This window comes from Anguilla rostrata, chromosome 14 (genome assembly GCF_018555375.3).
Source record: "Anguilla rostrata isolate EN2019 chromosome 14, ASM1855537v3, whole genome shotgun sequence".
In the NCBI taxonomy this organism is placed as follows: domain Eukaryota; kingdom Metazoa; phylum Chordata; class Actinopteri; order Anguilliformes; family Anguillidae; genus Anguilla; species Anguilla rostrata.
This window is the reverse complement of record NC_057946.1, coordinates 32,308,829-32,331,110: the sequence shown is the minus strand read 5'-3', so window position 1 is coordinate 32,331,110 and position 22,282 is coordinate 32,308,829. Positions and strand designations below refer to the sequence as shown.

The 22,282-nt window shown below is 42.7% G+C and overlaps 1 protein-coding gene across 3 annotated transcripts in view; it reads left to right on the top strand.

Moving 5' to 3' along the window:
* The first annotated feature begins 156 nt into the window (after nucleotides 1-156).
* Nucleotides 157-22,282, top strand: part of LOC135239093 (kinesin-like protein KIF2A) — a 35,039-nt gene continuing 12,913 nt past the window's right edge. The window contains exons 1-5 of one of the 3 annotated variants that reach the window (XM_064307518.1): nucleotides 157-386; nucleotides 17,703-17,797; nucleotides 18,926-19,048; nucleotides 21,235-21,292; nucleotides 22,068-22,169. In XM_064307518.1, coding sequence (XP_064163588.1) covers nucleotides 17,720-17,797; nucleotides 18,926-19,048; nucleotides 21,235-21,292; nucleotides 22,068-22,169 — 361 coding nt within the window. In that variant the 5' untranslated portion in view covers nucleotides 157-386; nucleotides 17,703-17,719. Of the gene's footprint in view, nucleotides 387-8,791; nucleotides 9,005-17,702; nucleotides 17,798-18,925; nucleotides 19,049-21,234; nucleotides 21,293-22,067; nucleotides 22,170-22,282 lie in introns of those variants that run through there. The other 2 variants (XM_064307519.1, XM_064307520.1) reach the window with 2 other exon arrangements.

Below are 22,282 nucleotides of genomic sequence, written 5' to 3'. Positions count from 1 at the left end.
TTCAAATCAAATGTATAATTAAGTTGGTGAAAATGATTTATGAAATGGTTTAATAATTCACGATTGAAAATTAGTAATCCATCCTTCCCCTGGCGCGTGTGTGCGCATTTTCCCTCCGTGAAATAGTAACGTTTCTTGCGGGACCTGGCAGAAACCCCAACCCCCCATCTTTCCTCTGGAAACAAAGACAAACAGACAACCGAAAAGCCCTCCATCATACCCTGACAAGGGTTCGGTTGCTGAGGAAACGGATGGCGAGAGCGAGGCGGCAGACAGCGAGGGAAAGAATAGGTGCTCTGAAGTGACGGGAAGACGGGGCAGCTTCATCCGTCTCCTTGATTCATCGTTACGGCGAGGAGTGACAGTTCAGAGCCGAGCTTGGCAGGGTAAGAACGTGCCAGGTAGACGAGTGGTTTTATAAGAAAAGTGTGGGGATGTAGCTAAATTCATAAATACATCCCGAGAATGCCCCTCTATGCAATGTAGCCAACATAATAAACGATTTATATCAACAACAAAAGAGGCTGTGGACGCTAGCAAGCCTACCGTGGCTTTGTAATGTAGTCACCATTTATTATTTGACAGCACAGTGTCACTTTCCCTTTTACCTCAGTTATTGCTACTAACTGTAGGCCTACCGGTGCAATTTATCATTCACCTTTAGCCTGTATGTCGCATGAAGCACTCACCTCATCGTAAGTTGAAGTACGCAATTAAAAGTACGAGGAATATGTTTTTCTACACGTAAAATATGGCATATGCTCCATATATATATATATATATATATATATATATATATATATATAATATATATAATATATATATAAATTACATTACATTACATTACATTACATTACAGGCATTTGGCAGACGCTCTTATCCAGAGCGACGTACAACAAAGTGTATAACCATAACCAGGAACAAGTATGACGAAACCCCTAGAGAGAAGTACCGGTCCAAGTGCAGGGAACAACCGCATAGTTCAACTTGGGCCCTGATGGTTAAACTGATTAACACTAACAACGAGAACGGCAACAACGCAATCTATGGAAAAAATACAAGTAGTCGTTAAGACAGTTAATGCACCTAGTCACCTACGAAACAGCTGCCTAGTTACAACCCTAAGTTTAGTCATTTACAGGGGGGAAGGGAGGGAGGGGGAGAGGTGCAGCCTGAAGAGGTGAGTCTTCAGTTGTCGTTTGAAATGGGTCAGTGTCTCAGCTGTTCTGACCTCCACATGGAGGTCATTCCACCATCATGGGGCCAGAACAGACAGGAGACGTGTTCTGGAAGTGCAGGTGCGATGAGGGGGAGGTGCTAGGCGTCCTGAGGTAGCAGAACGGAGGGATCTGGCTGGCATGTAGGGTTTGAATATCATATATATATATGCCATATATATATATATAATGGCATATGCTACATATATATATATATATATGTAGCATATGCCATATATATATATATATATATATATATATATATATATATATTAAAGCATATATATATGCTTTTTTTGGACGGTCACTTGTCATGTGGTATTTGTTTGAGCCAGCGTATGTGCGCTTTGTGCATCACGGAGGAAATACTTGGATTTATGACGACACCAAGACAGTTTATTGAGTATTTTAATGCCCGTGCTAACCTCTTCCGTTTTTTCAGTTTATGTCGGGTCCGACAACTTGTAAGGCATCTTTAATCAGCACATCTCGTTTGTCATCTAGTTAGCTGTGCGCATTTCAAGCCATCTTAAATTCAAAAGGCGTGTTCAGTTCTCTGAGGTAGTAATGGACGGGCCATGTTTTGGATCCCGTGTTGTGAAATGCAAAAAAAAGAAAAAGAAAAGAAACCTCATATACGAAATGCGAAAGAAAACGGTTCGCTGGCTCTGATAGTGTATTTTGGTCACGCTTGTTTTTTTATGTTTATTTTTTCTTTTAAAGTCGCTCCATATTCATTAGTCATGTCATGTTCATTAGTCACAGTGCGTAAGCCTCTTACCTAGGCCCGTCAAGCAATATCTTTAACCTGACATTTACAAGGGGCGTGCTCAAAGGACGAGTGGCAGGTAAGGCCATCTCTCTGTGACAGTCGGATGCGGGCGCTAAGTGTATGTTAAATAGGGACCCGTAACCAGTCTGTGGAGCTCCGCCATCGTTAGGCTTAAACATTTTCTTCAAGAAACCTGGTGCAGGAAAAAAGTCTAATCGACATAATCAGGTGGCAGATGATGAAATACACAATGAATAAAATAAAATAAAAATTAATACAAATCTATATATATATATATATATATATATATATATATATAGGCCTGAATGTATATCAAACCCTCTTGACAGGAACATCAACAAAAAAAAACCACATTGAAAAATTAAGCTGCAGTTGAGCAGGCTGATAAAGGGTGAATCTTGCCACTTCAGTTTGAATCAGGCGCATTGTAGTCTGAATGAGTAGACGCTATATGTACTTCCGTTCAGCAGTGCCGTGAAAAACTATTTACCCCGATTTTCACTATTATCCTCTATTGCTGTATTAGCCTCTGCTCTATTTATCACACTGAATGGTTTCAGATCTATAGACAGAAAGTAATATTATACAAAGATAACTGACTAAACACATTTTTGAACTTATTTCATTTATTTGATGAAAAAAGTTGTCAAACGCCAATATCGCCCATGTGAAAAAGCAATTGCCCCCTTAGTTGCTCAATAAACCAATGTAACAAATTCAGTTGATTAAGCTGATTAAACATAGCCAGGCTTGATTGCAGCCAGCCCTGCTGAATCAAAACCTCACTCATATTGAACCTTACCATCAGGGTGAAGTAGTCTCCTCAAAGTTTCTATGAGCACACTATGCCACCACCAAAGGAAATTGCGAAAGAGTTGGCCGGGCAAAATGTCTCCAAGTGCGCAATGACAACCCATCCAGGAAGTCACAAAGGATTGCAGAAGAACATCAAAGAACTGCAGGCCTCTCTAGCCTCAGCCAAGGTCTGTGTCCATGACTCCACAATAAGAAAGAGAGAATCGGAGCATAGCAAGAAAGGAAACCGCTGCTAATACAGCAAATGCAGCATTTCACTGTAAGAACATCATACTAACAGACAAACATGGTGGTGATAGTGTGATGGTGTAGGGATGCTTTGCTGCCTCAGGACCAGGACGACTTGTCATTGTTGAAGGAACCATGAATTCTGCTCTGTATGAAAAAATTCTTAAAGAGAATTATCAATCATCTGTCTGTGAACTGAAGCGTAATTGGGTTATACAGCAAGACAATGATCCAAAACACAGAAGCAAGGAGTCCTGGAAGAACTTTAGCAAGGTGTGTTCCCTCTTACCCAATCATTTATTAAATTAAGTGCTTAATTCTTGAAACACCCTGGAAACCAGCAGACCAGCGCTGGAGTCTGAAACCACTGTGTTACAGGGACTTTATTTTCCCTGGGTTATAGTTCTCGCTGTTTTCTGTGTGTGTTTTTCTCTATCTGTGCAAAAGCAGGTGTGCTGTGTACTCTGGGATGCCAGTCCAAATGGCTGATGGATCTCTGAATGCTCCAACTTCTGTTCCAACTTGCAGAACATTTTAGGGAACTAAACTTTTCCCACTTGCATCTATGTCAGCATATTTCAGTCATGATCAAGCCTTTTGGAGTCTTTTTCCTTTCTCCCCAGTTTTCTGTGAAACTAAAAGAAAAACAGGAACATACACACTTTTAAAACAGGAACGTGCACCCTTTTAAAACAGAAACTTACATTAAGAACTGGAACATACATGCTTTTGAAACAGGAACATATACACATTTAAAACAGGAACCTGCACGCATTTAAAACTTGAAAATGCACACACTTTTAAAACAGTAACATACATGCTTTTAAAACAGGAATGTACGCACTTTTAAAACAGGCACATACACAATTTTAAAACAGGAACATAAACACTTTTAAGAGGAACTTACAAGATTTTAAAACAGGATAGTGCGTGATTTTAAACTGGAAATATACATGATTTTGAAACAAGAACATACCTGCTTTTAAAACACTTTTAAAAAGTGGTGTATACACATCGGATTAGATCACCAAAAGGTTTGTAACTGAATGTCTGACAACTTTGAGGTTGGGCCAAGAGTGCCGGAGGCAAATGTGTTTAATGATGACTAGGTGGGCATAAAATAAAATAACAGACTCATTATGGAAATTAAATGATGCACATCGAGAAGCAACAGTCAATATTACTTTAGTGGATTTTTCTTTGGCTGGAACATGGACGCATTGTAAAACCTTGATTTGCAGTCTGTACACATCTTCGGTCCGTGCCTAATGAAGGCAGCAGAACTGAATCTGTGAGATGGAAAAGGGCTTGTGGTGAGTAGCTGAGGAGGTGTTAAAAATGTGTTGCAACCATAGACATGCTGTTAGGAAAAATATGTTAATTTATGAACTATGACCAGCAAGTGGCCAAGTCTGACTGTCAGTGGGCGATGGTGTGAACTCGCGCAGGCTTCTCATGGTATCCTCGTGAAGAGCAGGAAGCTGAACTATCGTTAAAGTTTATATTCAGTTCCCACGCTCACGCCAAAATCTTACTCTGAAAAACTGACAAATGTCATTATGTAAAACCATGTGAAATCTGAACGCTGTTTCGGCTTCATATTGTTCATGATGGCAGTTAAAAACGTGTGTGTTATCGTACTTTTACTTCATTATAACCTCATCCAACCTCAAACACTGCAACATGTATATTAACAGCTGATAACTGACTGCAGTTCGCTCATAGCGTTCTGATGAAGCGGTTAAAGCGCAGTCTGTGCACTCGTCCTACATAACTGAACCGCTGTAAGCTTCGCTGCACATGCTCGTAAGCGGAGCGTGGACTGGACGGTTGCCGAAAACACGTAGAAGAGCTCGCGGTTCATCAGAATAAGAGGCGTCCAGCACCGACCTGTTCCCCTGGTGCCGCGGGTGCTATGTCCCGTTTGATGGCTATCGATGTCTGTGAGCAGCGTTTGAGGGAGGTCATCCCCACGGGGTTCTAAGTGCTGCATCAATATTTTCCCTTGGCGGTGTCTTGCCTTGCTGACCTTATCCAGAGTGTTACCGGTACACTTTTTTTCCCCTCTCTGTGCCATTCCTGTCTTCCTTCTCTCTCTCTCTCTCTCTCTCTCTCTCTCTCTCTCTTACAATCCCACCATACCCAGGATCCTGCTCTTTCTCTGGCCACTGTCCTTCTCAGCCAGCGCTTCCCGAAGGGTGTGGGGGGGGGGGGGAGGGGCTGTCCCCCTGTCCCCCGCAGAGAGACAATGGGGCTGGGGGGGTTCAGGGTAAAGGTTGATGAAAAAAAAGCACAGCACAGGATGAGTATGTCTGTATGTGGGGCGGGGTCCTTTTTAAAAATTTCCTATTACCAAATGGGGGAGCTGACTGAATAAGTTTGGGAACCACTGGACTTAGCTACCCTTCATAGCTCCTCCTCCTTGGCCCCGTTACCTAGAGAACATGCCCTGTAACCAAGGAGACAATAACAAAGTTGAACTGTCCCACCTGATCCCCCCACAGCAACACAGTTGGTCAGAAATTTTACAGTGCTTGTATTGACAGACGTGTATCTAGTGCATCTGTACCTTTAAGAGGGATTCTGGAGGTCCTACCATTACTCAGAGGTCCTTTGCTGCCACCAAGTGGTAATTTGTGAGATGTGCAGCAAAACTTTGACGGATCCAGTTCAGCTCTCTATTGCCTGTTTGAACGTTTTTGGCTGGACCGCAACAGTGGGGCCAGCCCTACAAACGCGAATGTCTGTGACTGACTGAGTGACTGAGTGATGAAGTTACACCATTGGTCGGCCGGAGAGGTCCAGCGATATACTAGGTTTTGACCTGGTCTTGTTTATATCCCTGTTGGTCGTTTATGTAGGTCTTATTTGTCATGTAGTCATCTTTACCTGTGCATTAGGTACTTTATCAGTATTGTGTAGTCATGAATACAAACACCTTGTGTTTATTTGAACTGTGGGTTAGAATATGTTAACCAGCTGTCAAATTGCTGTTATGATTAAGCTCACAGAACATGAAAACCTGATTTAATTAGAGGATCATCCTGTACGTAATAACAGGCATAGCATTTGAGCAGGTGACTGGGTTGGAGATTCGGTTTGTTCTGTTTACCCCTTTGGCTTAGGTCTTTTCCTGGGGCCTGCATCCTGAAGCATGACTCAATTAGCTGGATAACAGTACTGAGTGAAACCCAGAACCCTCCCAAATCTGGAACATGGACTGCAGTAAAAAGAGCGGTTGCTGGTTTTACTCAGTATAGTTCTCCAGCTAACTCAGTAGTCCTGCTGTGTGATGCAGGCTCAGTAATCCTGCTGTGTGATGTTTATAGTGTCTCATAGCCTCTCATGCGTCCTGTCTCATCACTGCTACAGCGATGGCGCGCAAGTCTTCCTCTCCTCTCCTCCCTCTCGTACACTGGTCCCAGCATGCATCTCCGCTCCCCTGCATTTCCAGCTGGAAGGCAAACTCAGCCGGGCTAAAACTGAGGGCTGTGCTTGCTTCCAGATGCCCCCGTACTCTCCGTGGCCAGAGAGCTCATTGCCGCGGTATTCAGTATTACAGACATGCAGATACCTCTTCTTGTGCAACATGCAGATGATCCGCCCCTTTCTCACCACCAACTCTGCCCATCTCATAGGCCAGACACTGACCACCTTCTGTCTAGACTACTGCAACTCATTAAATTTCGTGACTGTAACAACCTGACATTACAGTATCAGATGCTCTTATTCAGAGTGGCACACAATTTGACCTCTTTTTTTTTTCATCCTGTCCATTTACACAAAGGGTGGCATGGTGGTGCAGTGGATTACACTGTCACCTTACGGCATGAAGGTCCTGGGCTCAAATCCCAGTGAAATCCCAGCCTTTCAGTTTGCATGTTCTCCCCGTGCCTGCATGGGTTTCCTCCAGGTAACCCAGTTTCCTCCCACATCCCAAAAACATTAGGCCAATTGGAGGGTCCAAATTGCCCATAGGTATGAGTGTGACCTTTCAATTGTGTGTGTGCCCTGCCCAGGGTGTATTCCTGCCTCTCACCCAGTGCATGCTGGGATAGGCTCCAGCCCCCCTGCAACCCAGACCAGGAATAAGCGGGTTTGATAATGGATGGATCCATTTATACATCTGGACATACACTGAAGCAAATCTGGCAAAGTACCTTCTCAAGGGCGCTACGGCAGTGTCCTACCTGGGAATCAAAACATCAACCTTTTGGGTTACAAACCCAGTTTCCTAACCACTGTACTACACTGTCACCTGCAGCTCCCTTCCTGCTGATCTCCCTGCCACCACCATCAGACCCCTGCAGCTCCTCCAGAACGCTGCTGCTCCTCTGATCCACAGCCTCCCCAGAGACTCAGCCTGCAGACCCCTGCAGCTCCTCCAGAACGCTGTTGCTCATCTGATCCACAGCCTCCCCAGAGACTCAGCCAGCAGACCTCTGCAGCCCCTCTGAGAACGCTGCGCGTCATCTGATCTACAGCCTCCCCAGACTCAGCCATGTCACTCCCATTCTCATTCCACCTCCCTCCACTGGCCACCTATATCAGTCATCTCACATCAGATTCAAAACCTTGCTGTCTTGGTGTTAGCCTATCAGTTAGCCGCTGTGTTATATCTTCAAAAAGCTCATCAGCTGCTGTACACCAGCCAGACCTCTCCAGCCTCACGGGCGCTTGCAGTTCTGAAACGTGTATCGTCTTGCTAGCCATTAGGACTGCTCCTATATACCCACTTAATGCAGTCATGTGAGATTATGGAGATTATAGCTGCATTACTGCAGTGGCCTATATACAAGAAACAGAGGAGGAGGAGAGCTTGCTGTCAGTACTGATAATGAGCCTGAACCTGTTTCTGACTGTTTCGTAATCATCAAGCCTGCACCAGTCATTCGCTGATTTCTTTTTACTCTATAATGCCTAATGATGTCAAATTTGCGTAATTCAGAGGAGGCTATTTTAATTACAGCAGGATCAGGTTTGATTCAGTTACTTTGGATCATAACTAAGAAATAAGACATCGGTTTCATTCTTGGATTCAAAGGTAATGTCATGAATAACATTCCAGACCAAATAAAAAATCAGCAGCTTGTGAGTGGCCCCCGTTTAAACTGGCAGGCTTATTACTTACACGGATCAAGTAAAAACAAGTTCAGGATGGTTATCATCTTCTTTAGCATCCACCTTGCTCAGTAGGTACCGCTGAAATATTCACACCACAGTTAAATATCACATCACAGGGTGCATGCAATTCCTTGATTCACAGAAATGGCATCAAGAAGAAAATAGGATGGCCCTTGTGTATGTAAAAAGTGGTCCATTGACATTCCTGCATGCAAGCTGCTGGCAATATACAGTGCTAGTGCCATCACTTCAATTTAAACAAAAGAAAGTACAATTATCTATCCTGTTCTCTACCGGTTTATTAGTCTATTCATGGTGCCCCTTCTACCTGCTATTTGGGGAAAAAACATACAGTTGCCGTCTAGTGTTATACATAGATAACCTTTAGCATTTGTGCATGTTAGTGTTCCGTGTCATGCTCTAGTAATATGGTGAAACGGTCAGAAATTCAACTGCTAAGTGCTTTTGGTTGACAATAATGACTACTTGCTACAACCATTTAATATCTGTGTCCCACTGATTGATTTAGGGACAGTATTTGGCAGTAGCCTCCGTGCAATCACTGGGACAGGCTTCGAGCTCATTTAGGGTCAGTATTTGGCAATGGGGTGCACCCATTGGGACAGCCGTGAGAGCTGCGCGCATGCGCTTTCCTGTGATATTCTCCTGGCTGGCTACTCCTCCCGGTTTCTCCTGCACCAAACCAAACAAGTTGGTCCTTTCAAATAAAAACAAATAGATTGTTTTATATTTCACCGATGAAGTATGGCATTTAATTTCGGAAAGATCATCGTCGGCATTTACGTGGAAATTAAACGAAGCGATGGTAAGCGCCTTCTTATCTTACAATTTTTTTTCCAGGATTGAGATGCATTTTCCAGGAGATAGGAGTAGCCGGAATATCTTTGTTGCTGAGTAGCGAACGGCAACCGCTGACGCTCGGGGCCGTTGCTCGCTAGCTGTGGATCAGTGTATCAGCATTACTTGTTTTTATCATTAAGCGTAATGTGATATTTCGCAGTGAACACCTGCTATTTGCAAGGTTAGCCAGGACATTGCTGTAGCTGGCTATGCTTATCCCGGTAGTTTCGCCACCAACATATCAGCTTTATTCCAAGCTAACGATGGCTATCGTTTCTAGCGTCATCCAGTATAGGTTGGCGTCATTGGGCTAGCGTTAGCTGTCCTGGCACCGGCAATCCTGCACCTTGCATGCAGCATATCAGCACAGATAGCAAACATTATCATGCGAGTTTTCATGCATAAATATTTACTCGCGTTTACTGAGCTCGTTTGCTATCTGTTACTCTAATCGGCAAACGTTAGCTGCAACAGTATGGGAAATATGCTTCCCTGTCGGAGCAAGCGTATTGCTAACGGTAGCCACCTACAAGCCGGTTCATCAGATAGCTACCGTTATGTGCTGTACTTTAGCTGGTCAATATCCATTCGTTTATTTATTTATTTTTTTAGAATATACGGATATTAAATCAGCTATTGCATAGAGTTTTCTGACATGCAGCTTTCTAGGTATGTGCTTCAGAAGGGACATACTCAAAAAATGAGCAGCTAATTATACCCAGCGTGGTGATAACTTACTAGAAAGCGTTTGTGCAATCCATTTTTAAGATGCGCAGAAGATATTATACTGGTCAGTTTCTAACGAAGTTGGTGGCTCACCGCTGATGTTAGCTAGTGGTGGGATGTTAGGTACCCCTATTTCACGGTAACACTGACTAATTTTTAAATGTTATAATGCACATAGTTCACATCATTCCAAAGGTGTGTGGACACCTGGACATCACACCCGTATGTACTTGCTGAACATCTCATTCCAAAACCAAACATTAATATGAAGTTGGACACCCAACGGTAATTGCGAAGGCTGGGGGATTCACTTCCGTTCAGCCACAGGAGCATTAATGAGGTTGGGCACTAAGGTTGGGCGTAAGTCCTGGCTTGCAGTCAGCATTCCATTTCATACCAAAGGTGTTTGATGGGGTTGAGGTCAGGGCTCTGTGCAGGCCAATGAAGTTCTTCCCCTCCAAACCATTTCTTTGCTTTGTGCACAGGGGCATTGTCATGCTGAAACAGGAAAGGGCCTCCCCCAAACTGTTGCTGTAAAGTTGGAAGCGCACAATTAGACTGTCATTGTATTCCGTAGCATTAAGATTTCCTGTCACTGGAACTAAGGGGCCTAGAGCAAACTATGAAAAACAGCCCCAGATCATTATTCCTCCTCCACCAAACTTTGCAGTTGGCACTATTCGAGCCAGTACATTTGGCACTATGCATTTTGCCAAACCCAGATTCGTCTGTATGACAGCCAGATAGTGAAGCGTGATTCATCAGTCCTGAGAACACGTTTCCTCTACTCCAGAGTCCAATGGCTTTACACCACTCCGGCCAACGCTTGACATTGCGCATGGTGTACAGCAGCCTGGCTATGGAAACCCATTTCATGAACCTCTTGACGAACAGTCCTGGTGCTGACGTTGTTTCTAGAGGTAGTCTGGAAATCTGTAGTGAGTGTTGCAACCAAGGACAGATGATTTTTACGTGCTATACGCTTCAGTACTCGGCGGTCCCGTTTTGTGATCTTGTGTGGCCTACCACTTCGTGGCTGAGCTGTTGTTGCTCCAATATGTTTCCACTTGGCAATAACAGCACTTACAGTTGACCGAGGCAGCTCTAGCTGGGCAAAAATTTGACAAATTGATTTGTTGGAAAGGTGGCATCCTATGACAGTACAACGTTGAAAGTCATTGAGCTCTTCAGTACAACCCATTCTACTGCCAATGTTTCTCAATGGATATTGCATGGCTATATGTTTGATTTTATGCACCGGTTAGCAGTGGATGTGGCTGAAATAGCCAAGACCACTAATTAGAAGGAGTGCCCACATACGTTTGGAAATGTAGTGTAGTTTTAATGGAATAAAGGAAATCGTGCAACATTGGCCCCCACCAAGGCCGGACCCACCACACTAGAGTGTCAGCCATTGTATTTTCGTTTTATTATTTGTTAGACTGTTTTGTAACTTGAACGTTCTCTGAAGACACTGAGTCCCTACTGCTAAATTTATTAGCCTAAATAATAAGTAAGAGGTAGGCCTAAAGCTTGAAGGCCATTCATGTGGTGTTTTTACTTAACGCACTCTTAAGCATTGTCATGTAAAAGAAGTGCTCTTTCAAGCCTTCTCAAGGGTGTTGTCCCAGAAACATCACTGAAGGAACCATATTTTATATTATTTTTCAACGTCCTGTTCCCACCTGACTCAAATGTAGTGCAGTGAAGTTATTTAAAACATGTTTCTTGTTTTGTTTTTTTCCTGACTGCCAGTGGTTAATAGAAACTTAAAGTTAAATGGTCTGATCCAGAGTGGATTTTTCAAAGAATTTCTTTTCATTAAGTGAACTTAGATGTGAGGCAGTGTCCCGTTTGCCCAAAAGTAGCGGCATAAGTAATGTAATTCAGTGAGCAGTATTGTAATAGAAACTAGACAATTCCTGCAGAAATTGTGAAGTGTGATTTCCACCAATGCAAAGTCGACTTTGTGCTGAACAGAGTGAACAGTGTCTGTAGTATGAGCAGAGACAGAGTATTGTGTATGTGCTATAACATCACGTCAACGAGTTGATTTGCGACACATATATACAGACCTAAATTAACTCTTCATCAAAACTTGATATCTCTGTGTTTTACTCACGGTATGCAGTTGCTAGGGTGTTCTAGGTGGTTGCTAGGGTGTTGCCAGGTGGTTGCTATGGTGTTCTATGAGGTTGCTATGGTATTCTAGGTGGTTGCTACAGCTAGGGTTAGGGTTACAGCTACAGTTTGGGTTAAAGCTAGGGTTAGGTTTACAGCTAGGGTTAGGGTTATGGCTAGGGTTCAGGTTAGGATTAGTGTTAGGGTTATGGTTACAGATAGGGTTAGGGTTACAGCTGGCGTTAGGGTTAAGTTTACAGCTAGGGTTAGGGTTAGAGGTAGTGTTACAGCTAGTGTTAGGGTAAGGTTTATAGCTTGAGTTATAGTTACTGCTAGAGTTGTGTGTGTGTATTTATGTGTGTGTGTGCCTGTGTGTGTGTGTGTGCGTGCCTGCCTGTGTGCGTGGGTGTGTGTGTATATATATGCACATGTGTGTGTGCGTATACGTGTGTGTGCGCGTCTGTGTGATGTATTGGTGAGGTTCTTGGAAATGGCTAAGTTACTCACCCATAGTTGGACAAATTGCTGACTGCTGCTCTGATAATCCCGAGCAAAGCCACACGATGTGGAACATATGAGATGTCATTATGATTAAAGCCTGCTCTCTCAGTCTGTGCTTTCTTGCAACCCACTCATTTGACTCCAGCTTGGAGGAGCATCTCTTGCCAGTATTTCGCCACCAATTTCCTGGCAGTGCTGGGATGTGAATGGCTCCCCCCCCATTAACCTACATCCTCAGCATGTCTGAGAGTAAGGAGGCCACTGTTTTTGGCCATGGGCCTAAGAGGTGTGTGAGTAATTGCACTGTCATTTAAAAAAATAAATAAATAAATCAGAATGTTAGAAGATGGTGCTTCGTGCAGTGGGTAAAATCGGGTTTGGAAGGTGTTGGCATATTTCCTGGTAATTTGTCTGATGAAAGACCTAAGATCACCAAGCCTGCTGCATTGGTGGGGGTTTTATGAAACGAGGATGGTTGTTAGGCATTTACACTCATTTTTACTCTTAAAATTGCCTGCATTTTCTATATGGAAGTTTCACTGAAGGAGTAAAAAAACGAAATAAGCCGTTCCTTACCCTGTAATTCAGTCCGTATTCTTGTTCAATAGCAAGGAAGTTAGATTTGGCAAAGGAAAAATCTCCATTTCCTGCCATTTACCTCCGCGCTTTGATGATGGAGGGTGACGTGCTCCCGGTCTCATGCGCGTCAGGAGCCTTGAACGGGCAATTGGTTTAAAGCTGCTAGCAGCACGTCCCATTTTAAAGTAATTTAAGCTCGTCGTTATTCATCGAAGTGAGTCATGAAATCAGAGTTGAAGCTGAATGCGGTTGTAGCATGTGTAGGCCTCCCGTCCCAGTGCGAAGCTAGCTGTGTTCCTTCTGACTTACGGTGCCAGACAGGGTTTGTAATTTCAGATTCCACAGGAACACAAACCAGCGCAACCTATTAAGAGTAGAAGACTGCAGCTTTATAAAGTGTTTATAGTCTGTGTTTAATAAGTGATCGAGAACCTTTATTAATGAAGGAACAAAATCACAAGCTGCAAATGTGATTTAACACAGTCCACAGAGAGAAGGACTGTGTTCGGAGCAAAGCATTCTGGGTTTTGTGCCAGAAGAAGGTTATGTAACCACAAAATGATTAGAACTTGACTGAGGTTCTTAGTTATTTATACAAACGAGGAGCATTTTAAATATGAAAACCTTCCATAAATAATGTACCATGACCAGTATTCAGACATTTTTGGTGGCTGCTAGGCCAAGCTCTTAACTTTCTGTGCAGAAAACTTTTTTTGCAGAAAAATCTAAATACAACCAAGGCATGGAGACTACAGAGTTATATTTAGGCTACATTAGAGTGGGAAATCTGCTTGTTCAGTGTCTGGAACATACAGGGTGTAGCTACATGCGTGGGAAGCTGTACAGTGGCTACCCGTCTTACTCCATGTAGCAGGTCCGGTGTTTCTGAGCTCAGATGAGTCTTCTTGTGTCCAAAACACTGCCGCACTGCCAGTCCATTTTTTTTTTTGCGGATTGTGAAATATGTAACGCCGAAGTCCCGTGTGGTGTTGGGTTCCGTCCGCCAAGCTGACGAGAGGCGCTGGCAACCCCGAGTGAAAAAAGGCTCTTCCAAAACGTGCTCCCAGCAGCTTGCCTGTTGTACGGACTGGTGAGATGAACACAGACGGAGAAATGAAGAATGAACGGAAAAAGCAACTTTGTCAAAATTTGACTCCAGAAATCGCGTTCTGTATTCTCAAGAAGCCAGGCAGAAATGGCAAATTTGTTAAAAATGCAACTTGTAACATTTCTGGGTGTTAAGGCTTCCCAATCGGCTGTAGGAATTTTAACTTGTGAGAAACGACCACGTTCAGTCGCCTCCAATATTCCTTACGGTAGTCAACTGCTGTAGTGTCACAGGGACACTAACTTTCTTTTCCTGTTTTTCTTTCTGATGAGCATGTTATTTTTTTGGTTGGGTTGGCGCTCTCATGTGAGATGAGTTAGGCTTGCTCACAAACTACAACTTCGTTTTCCTCTTTGTGCCAGGGGCCACGAATGCAATGAGGATAGCCTACTAACTAAATCTGTGGTGTGTATACTGTCTTCTGTCATAGTCAACATCTCGATCAATTAAAGTTGTTTAAAGCCTGTCTAATATCTAATATAATTATATATAATTCATTTATTTATAAATTATATGTAAGACAACACAATATCTAACATTATTTCGTACTTTTCTTAATTCTTGTGTTATGCAGGTTTGGCTCATTGCAATTTTCTCCTTCAAGTCACGCTTCATGTTTCACAAACTGTTTCATGTAGGTGACCAGGTGACCACACTTACGACCACTTGGACTGCAGTGGTGTCATTAAACTAAGTAAAAATGTAGCCTCTTTCTAAAGGAAGCTTTTCTCATACCACCACGCATTACAGAAAACGAAAGCCTGAGTTGATCTGATCGATTGAAAGTCCTGCGATGTGAATGTGAAATATTTATTCTTCCTGGCATGGGGGGCTATTTCTGGCATAATGAGACCTTAAGACTGCAAATCATCCTTCAGTAGACAAAAGGCATGAAATTAAGAACAATTAACTGCTCATTACTATTCAGAGGTTGAAAGTGATGTAGGAAAGAAATCCAGCATACTCAGTGGGTCCTCAGGATTGACTTTGAAAACCCCTGTGGCAGATTAATATAGGCTAAGCTTTATAAGTTATATTTTATGTATTTTGATAAATACTTGTGAATGTACTGGGAAAACCTCATTGATATGTGGGCATCCACAGGTTATTGTGTGTCAAATATTAAGACCAGAGATGTTCCTCTCCAAGACATTTGAATGAGAACTGAATTGGCAGTAAGTGGTCAAATGACACAGACTGGGCTGTTTTCGTTGGTCAAGTAAGAACTAGCGTTCCTACTTTGATGGGAGGCAGACAGATTTTGAGTCTTTTTGGCTGTTTTTTCAAACCGGTGCTTGGATGGAGAGTTTCACCCTGCATGTGTGGTGCGTTCCTGCAGAGGTGCGGTACGGCAGGGGCCACACATGCAGCGAGTTCGCGGATGGGAAGCCGGTGAGGGAATGAGTCCTGATCGTTGCATTAGCGACTCCTACTGGTTGGTCGGGGAGCCTGTTCAGCAGGGAGGGGATCTGGGGGAGATAGCGTGAACCTCCGCATGCGTTACGCTCTCCCAGTGAAACTCCTCGCTGTCAGGTGAAAAGAAGCAGCTGGCGACTCCACATGTATCAGAGGAGGCATGTGGAAGTCTACCCCCTCCCCAGACCGACAGAGGATAGTGCATCGACCAGGACTGTGATACACACGGGGAATTAGTATAACGACTAAGTTGGGGGAGGAAATTTGAGAAAAATGGAAAAAAAATGTTAGCTTAAATTTTTTATAAAACTTCAGGGTTTGTTATTATGGTGCTCAATCTATCCTACCTGCGACAAAAGGTAAAGTTAGAAGCAGATATGTTTGAGATAAATGTACCTGTACACTGCTTTTCAGAATTTGTTCGTAATATCCTGTAGCGGATGTTAAAGTCTAATAACGCTGAATGATAAATTAAAAATGTAGGCAAATATAGACGAATATCATGCTTTTTCCCCTCCCCCTGGGAAAATGGAATTTCTTGTTCTAGTGAGGTGGACGTCATGTGACTGAGTGTTCATAAGCAGTGTGGTCTGAGACTGCTGTCACCAGCCAGTTTATTCTGGGGGAAAAAAATTATTTTTTTGAGAATACCTCTTCTGGAGGAGGGCAAACGGGGTGCTTTGCTTAAAGACCAGCGTGAAATGCTGCAGGAAGTGCTGAGTGCTGCTGTCTGTTTGGCCATTCTCAGAGAGGAAATGACATCGCTGTCATTTGAGGAATTTTCTGGTTTCATGGCCTTGCAGCTGAGTACAAACCAGCAGTGAGCTGACCTCATCTCTGTGGATGGCGGGAAAAAAATCAAACTCATTTAAAAGATCCATTTTGAGGTGGTGCTGTCGTGGATACTGTTACCATGGTGAACATTTGAACATTTAGCCTTGCAGTGACTGTTTCCCCTCCACTGCAGATTCCTGAGGTAAAATGTGACATCACCAACTGTTATTCAGGATCAAAGCACCTCATGGAATTTGAAACCCCTCTTTATGTGCTTTTGATTTGAGAGAAATTTTGTAAATTGTGCACAGAGCACGGATAGCTCTCATTTTGTGCCATTGTCCTTGAAGTTGTCTTGATCAACAATGTCTTTTGCAGGAATCACTGCATTTCTCAGCTGATGACTTCAGTATCATGCAGTGGGTTAGGCTAATTTACATCACTCCATCAGTGTTATATGGTGGGTTAGGCTAATTTACATCACTCCATCAGTGTTATATGGTGGGTTGGGCTAATTTACATCACTCCTCAGAGTTATATGGTTGGTTATGCTAAGTCCATCACTCTCTCAGTGTGGGTTAGGCTAATTTACATCACTCCCTCAGTGTTATACAACAGGTTAGGCTAATTAACAGCACTCTCTCTGTGATATATTACATAACATAACATAACATAACGTAAGACGAGAACATGCCATTCAGCCCAACACTGCTCGTCTATGGTGGGTTAGGCTAACTTAGGTTAGGCTAATTAACATCACTCTCTGTGTTATATGGTGGGTTAGGCTAATTAACATCACTCTCTCAGTGATATACGGCAGGTTAGGCTGATTAACATCACTCTCTCAGTGTTGTGCAATGGGTTAGGCTAACTCACATCACTCTGTTGGCATTCTTTTTACTTTAACAGAACTCACAGGAGAGGACTAACAGCAAACAACCTCTTTTACCTTGAATAATGGATGTGGGTACCTTGCAGTCCTTTTCTCTATGTGTGTGAATAAAGACTTCAGCTGTTAATGCTTAACTCCTTAACTGTCCATTCCTCAAACTCCTTGGCCTGCATTCATAAAGCACTAGTGCTGATCTGGAATAGTGCTGATCTAGGATCCGTTTGACCTTTTAGCTCTTAATGGATTAGGTCAGGATGTGGGCATGCAAATGTACAGGCAAATGTATTGTACCTATCAGTTTGGGACTTTGTAAGGTTAAAATATGTTCATGTTGCATCAAGTTCCAAAGCAGATCATCCAAGAAGAACCACGAACCCACGGGCGACTGAGACAGTCATCGGAGCAAAGTTTAATATCAGAGTTTAATATCAGGAGAGTTGGTGTTCACTTCCACAGTAACGACAGCGAACACGAGGTGTTTTGAGTGAGCTTCGTTTGGCTTAATTTCTAATCCGTGCTAAAATGGCGGCACTTCCTCTGTTGCAGGACGAATACACCAAGCGATGGTCACGTCCCTGAATGAGGACAACGAGAGCGTCACCGTGGAGTGGATCGAGAACGGGGACACCAAGGGGAAGGAGGTCACCGGATTTTTTTAAAACAAATTTTTTTTTTTTTTTTTTTTTAAGTTTAATCGTTATGATTTTCATTTTTCTGCATGTCTCATTGGCGGACAACTTCAAAATGAACTTCAAACTGGATTTCCTGTATAATTCAGATATATACCAGTTGTGTACATTAAAATGTTAAAATGGACACCTTGCATAGAAAACAAATGATATTGTGTGTGATTTTTAAGTGGCATTCAGATTGAATAAAATTTTCATTTCTGTTTAAAGCCAGGGTACGACATTCTGTGACCTATCTAAGAGGTGCATAAAGCCTTTATTAGTGCTGAAAATGTGTAAATAATTTTAAAGCCTCCCAGCTACGTGTAAAGGCAAATGTACAATTTGAAAATGACTTAACCCTCATCTTGGGATTATTCTCTTGTTCTGATTATTGAAGTCGTCATTACTAGTCACTAAATCGAGAATCCATCTATTCCTTACACAGCAGTTAGCAATGTTGTTTGAACTGTGCAACACAACATAGCTGCTGTATTCAGCCCTTCACTAGTTATTAAGGCTCATGAATCGAGGCTCTATTATAAGCATCCAGCAAAGAACACTTGTGGAAAGCGTTCGCATGAAAAATTCAGCAGGCATGTAGAGATGGAAGAACTCGCCTCTTTTTGGATTAAACAGATAAAATGGCTCAGTACTTAATGCTGAAGCCATACGGTACTCATCAGCAGAAACGTGTGTTCAGATGTGTCAGAAGGAGAGTATAGTGTGGCGCACTGAGGGAGATTAATGCTAAAGCAGCTTTGGCTTTAAATACCACTGATGTTTCACTCAAGTGAGAAGGGAAACATTGTACATTTTTTTATTTTGTATGTGATATGTATTTTCACTGTACACACAGAAGGTTTGTTGTATTAAAACACAAGCCTAAAGCCTGACTCTGGTGGTTGAATTAACGCAAGATGCTGCATAGTCACTTGTCGGTTAAACTGAGAAGATTATGTCGATGTATTCATTTTTATTTGGAGTATTTGTTTTTGTAAAGTGCACTTTGACCATGATGTGCACTTTGAGCATGATATGCAAAGTTAATAAAATTCCTTCCCTATGGGTTTTTTTTGTTCTTGTTTAATTTTGTTTTAGATCGACCTGGAGAGTATATTTTCACTGAATCCAGATTTAGCCGCAGAGGAGGAGACTGCTCCCAGCCCAGAAACCCCTCCACCACCCGTCCAGAGTTCAGTGAAAGTTAGTAAGGTACCCAAGGTACGTACTGCTCGCACTGCAGGCCTTCTCTGTGTTTGCTGTAGGCGGGGTTATGCTGTGCAGGTGATGGAATTAATCAATGTGCACACTACACAGCACAGCTGCGATAAGCGGTGTGTTAAAAAAAAAAAAAATTTTGTCTTCTATTCTGTTTCAGTGCATTTGAGAGGGGCAGCTTGGGTTGGTCCCTGTGAAGGCTATTAATAACACCTTACTTTTTATATACACAAGTTTTTTATGTTGTTTTTTTTATTATATGAAGGAGTAAAGTATATGGCTAGTGGAGAGTATTTCTCATCTTGCATGTGTACTGTAGCTATAGCCAGCCTTTTCATAGCTGTTTGATAAATGCTTTCATCTTCAACCAAAGTCTCTGTTTATTTTGGACTAAAACTTCAGGTTGTTCTTTTGATGCCCCCTGTCAAGGAATTCTTGGTAGCAGCCATTTTAGACGCCACAGGATTCTCAAGCGGGGGACAAATTTAATGCTGGAAGTAATTGTCAGTAATCTAATGGTTACAGTGTCAGTGTGGAACTTCTTTGAGAGGCATTCATTAGAGAATGCCTGTTGCATCAATACAAATTAAAGGAAACCTGTCAAGTAATTTATCCCCAACAACAGTGCCTGTGCCTGCTTCCCACGATGCAGGACTCCAGTCCTGGAGGGCCAGTGTGTGCTTGCTGGTCTTTGTTCTGTCCAGTTATTCCGATTTAATTTTCTAAATGCCTGTATGCAGTGTCCCAGCGTGCACTCTCAGTCCCATATCACACCAAGGGTATGTAGCCTACAGCTGTAGCTCATGGTTTTTTATTAAAAATCGCTTCAATCAAATGACTGGCTAATTAAATTATTGAGATTAAAGCTAGCGACTAAGTCCTGACACAAATAGGCCCTTGTGCACCCCTGGCTTAGACCGCGGTGAACACAGGTGTGATGCTGGGCGGACAGTCTGAACGCTCCTCCTCTGTCTTAAAGGAAAATGAAGGACGATTAGGGACACTTCCCCAAACCGCCTTGAGTTTGGAGCGTGGAGAACCGATCACCAAAATACTCATCAACACGACAACTTTATCCTTGTGTTCACAGAATAAGAGGAACACGTCACTCACTTTGTGAATTAGTTCAGGAGCACTTTACATTTCAACCCAGTGTTCCTCTGAGTGCCATAAACTGAGTGCAATTCTAGAAAATAGCTGATTTTTTATCATGAGTCGGGATAGATGAGGTGCATTAAGAGTGGCCCAAGACTGGGACTAAAAATATTAGATACAGAGAAAATGCATGAATAATATTTTATATTGAACACCTTCCACCTCAAAAGAACCATGGACAACTGTTTGGTCTGTCCATCAAAACATTTTCACCCTGGGATTAATTTCAAAATGATTATTGCATTTTAATGTAATTCATAAAATAATCTCTAGTTGACCTTTAAAGAGAAACCCTTGTGAATGCTGACACCTGTGCGGACTTTTTCCAAGTGCAGTAATTATGGAGATTGATGTGAAAGATTGCTGCTTCTGTCTTGGAACCGTCCGTGGAGTGTTCGTTAACACTGCTCGCTAGTCCAGCTTGGTGTAAACTCAAGACCGTTGAGGCTGCGTTATTGTAGCGAATCTTCTCAAATATCATATCCTTAAATCATACACTCTCCCTGTTCTCTCCGCCCGTCCCAGTCTTCTTCCGAAAAGCTTTTAGAGTCATGACTGCGTGATTACTCTTTCCCGTGCGTAATGGGTGGTGATTCACGCTGGATCGTTCTGTCGCAAACATTTGCATCACTGTTATAGCCCTCAGTGTATATTGCGTAGCAGTGTCAACAGGACGCATTGCTGAGCGAGATCTGGCATTTAGCACACTGCGAACCACTGAATAAAAAAATAAAAAAGCAACAAAACAAAAAAAGTTTCCATCTCATTTACTCCACACTGATGAAAAATTAGCTGAGCGCGCTAATGTTATTCTGGCTGTGCGCTGCCAACGGAAACTACAGGACGCTAATGAGAAAACCCAGCCAGCCGAATCCGCTGCAACTTCCCAGTCTTCCCATGAAGAACCGAGTTCAGTAAATCATCGCGGCTACTTTTTATGCGTGCGGCATCTCCTGGTCCATAACGTAGACCTTCATCGGGTCGTTTGTGTGCTTGATCCTGTCTGATCTTTTTCATTTCTCTGCGTTTCGCAGAATCAGAACCGACGAACGGTAGCGCCACCTAAGAATGAAATTCCTAAAGACAACCGAGGTATGTCTTGTAGCGGATTTTTATTTTTTAAGGAAACTGCTCACAGTGTATTGCCTGTATGAAAATACATGTAACAAGTTCATGAATAATTTTCTTTAATGTGAATTTAAAAATGCTTGACTGCAGTTCTGATCAAATGATGAATTTGATTAGAAGCGTACTGTGCTGTTTGGCGTTAGCGTTGGCCTACAGCTGCTCAGATCGGGACTATTTTAGTGCAGTTCTGATGTTGCTAGGACGCCAAGTGACTGGAAAAGTTCATCAGGGATGTTATTTAATATGACAACAACTCCTCGTGGTTGCACAGGTCCAGAAAACATACTTTTATGTAGCCTTTCTTTTCTATCTGATTCCAACACTGACACCGGAAATACTTGCCTCGAATATACAATGGATGCTCTATATATGTGTGTGTATAAATGTTAATTGGTATGTAATTTGATGGACATAAATTGAAGTTATAGTTATCCATTCATTGTAATGTGCAGTTATACATATATTTCTGGGTATTTTCAGGCCATTTCAGTTTTTGCTTGTACCCTCAGTAAATATGAATTTTAATGACTATATTTTGTCTCTGAGGAAACGATGCGATGCTGTGGGTTGTGGGTGTACTTAACAGACAGTAAACAAAACAAACCTTGATATTTTCCGTGCTTTTGAGCAGTATTGGCTGATGTGATGTGTAATTCAAATAAAAAGATCTTACACCTATAAAATGTTTAAACCGTGGCTTTGGCGGGTAACGGCTCTCTCTGCTTTTTTGTTCCCGCAGTGGGGATGACCCGCGCCCGGCAAAACCAGCCCCAGGAACCAGCACCCCCACCCCCAGCGATGCCCCTCACACAGCAGCAGACCCTGCAGCAGCAGCAGAACGGTACCGTCAAACCCCCCACCCCCAGCTGTGTTTAAATCTGATGGTCATTAAGCTGAATGAGCAATTAAGAGTAATGGGATGGGATATGCCATTGGCTTCACTTCACAGAAATG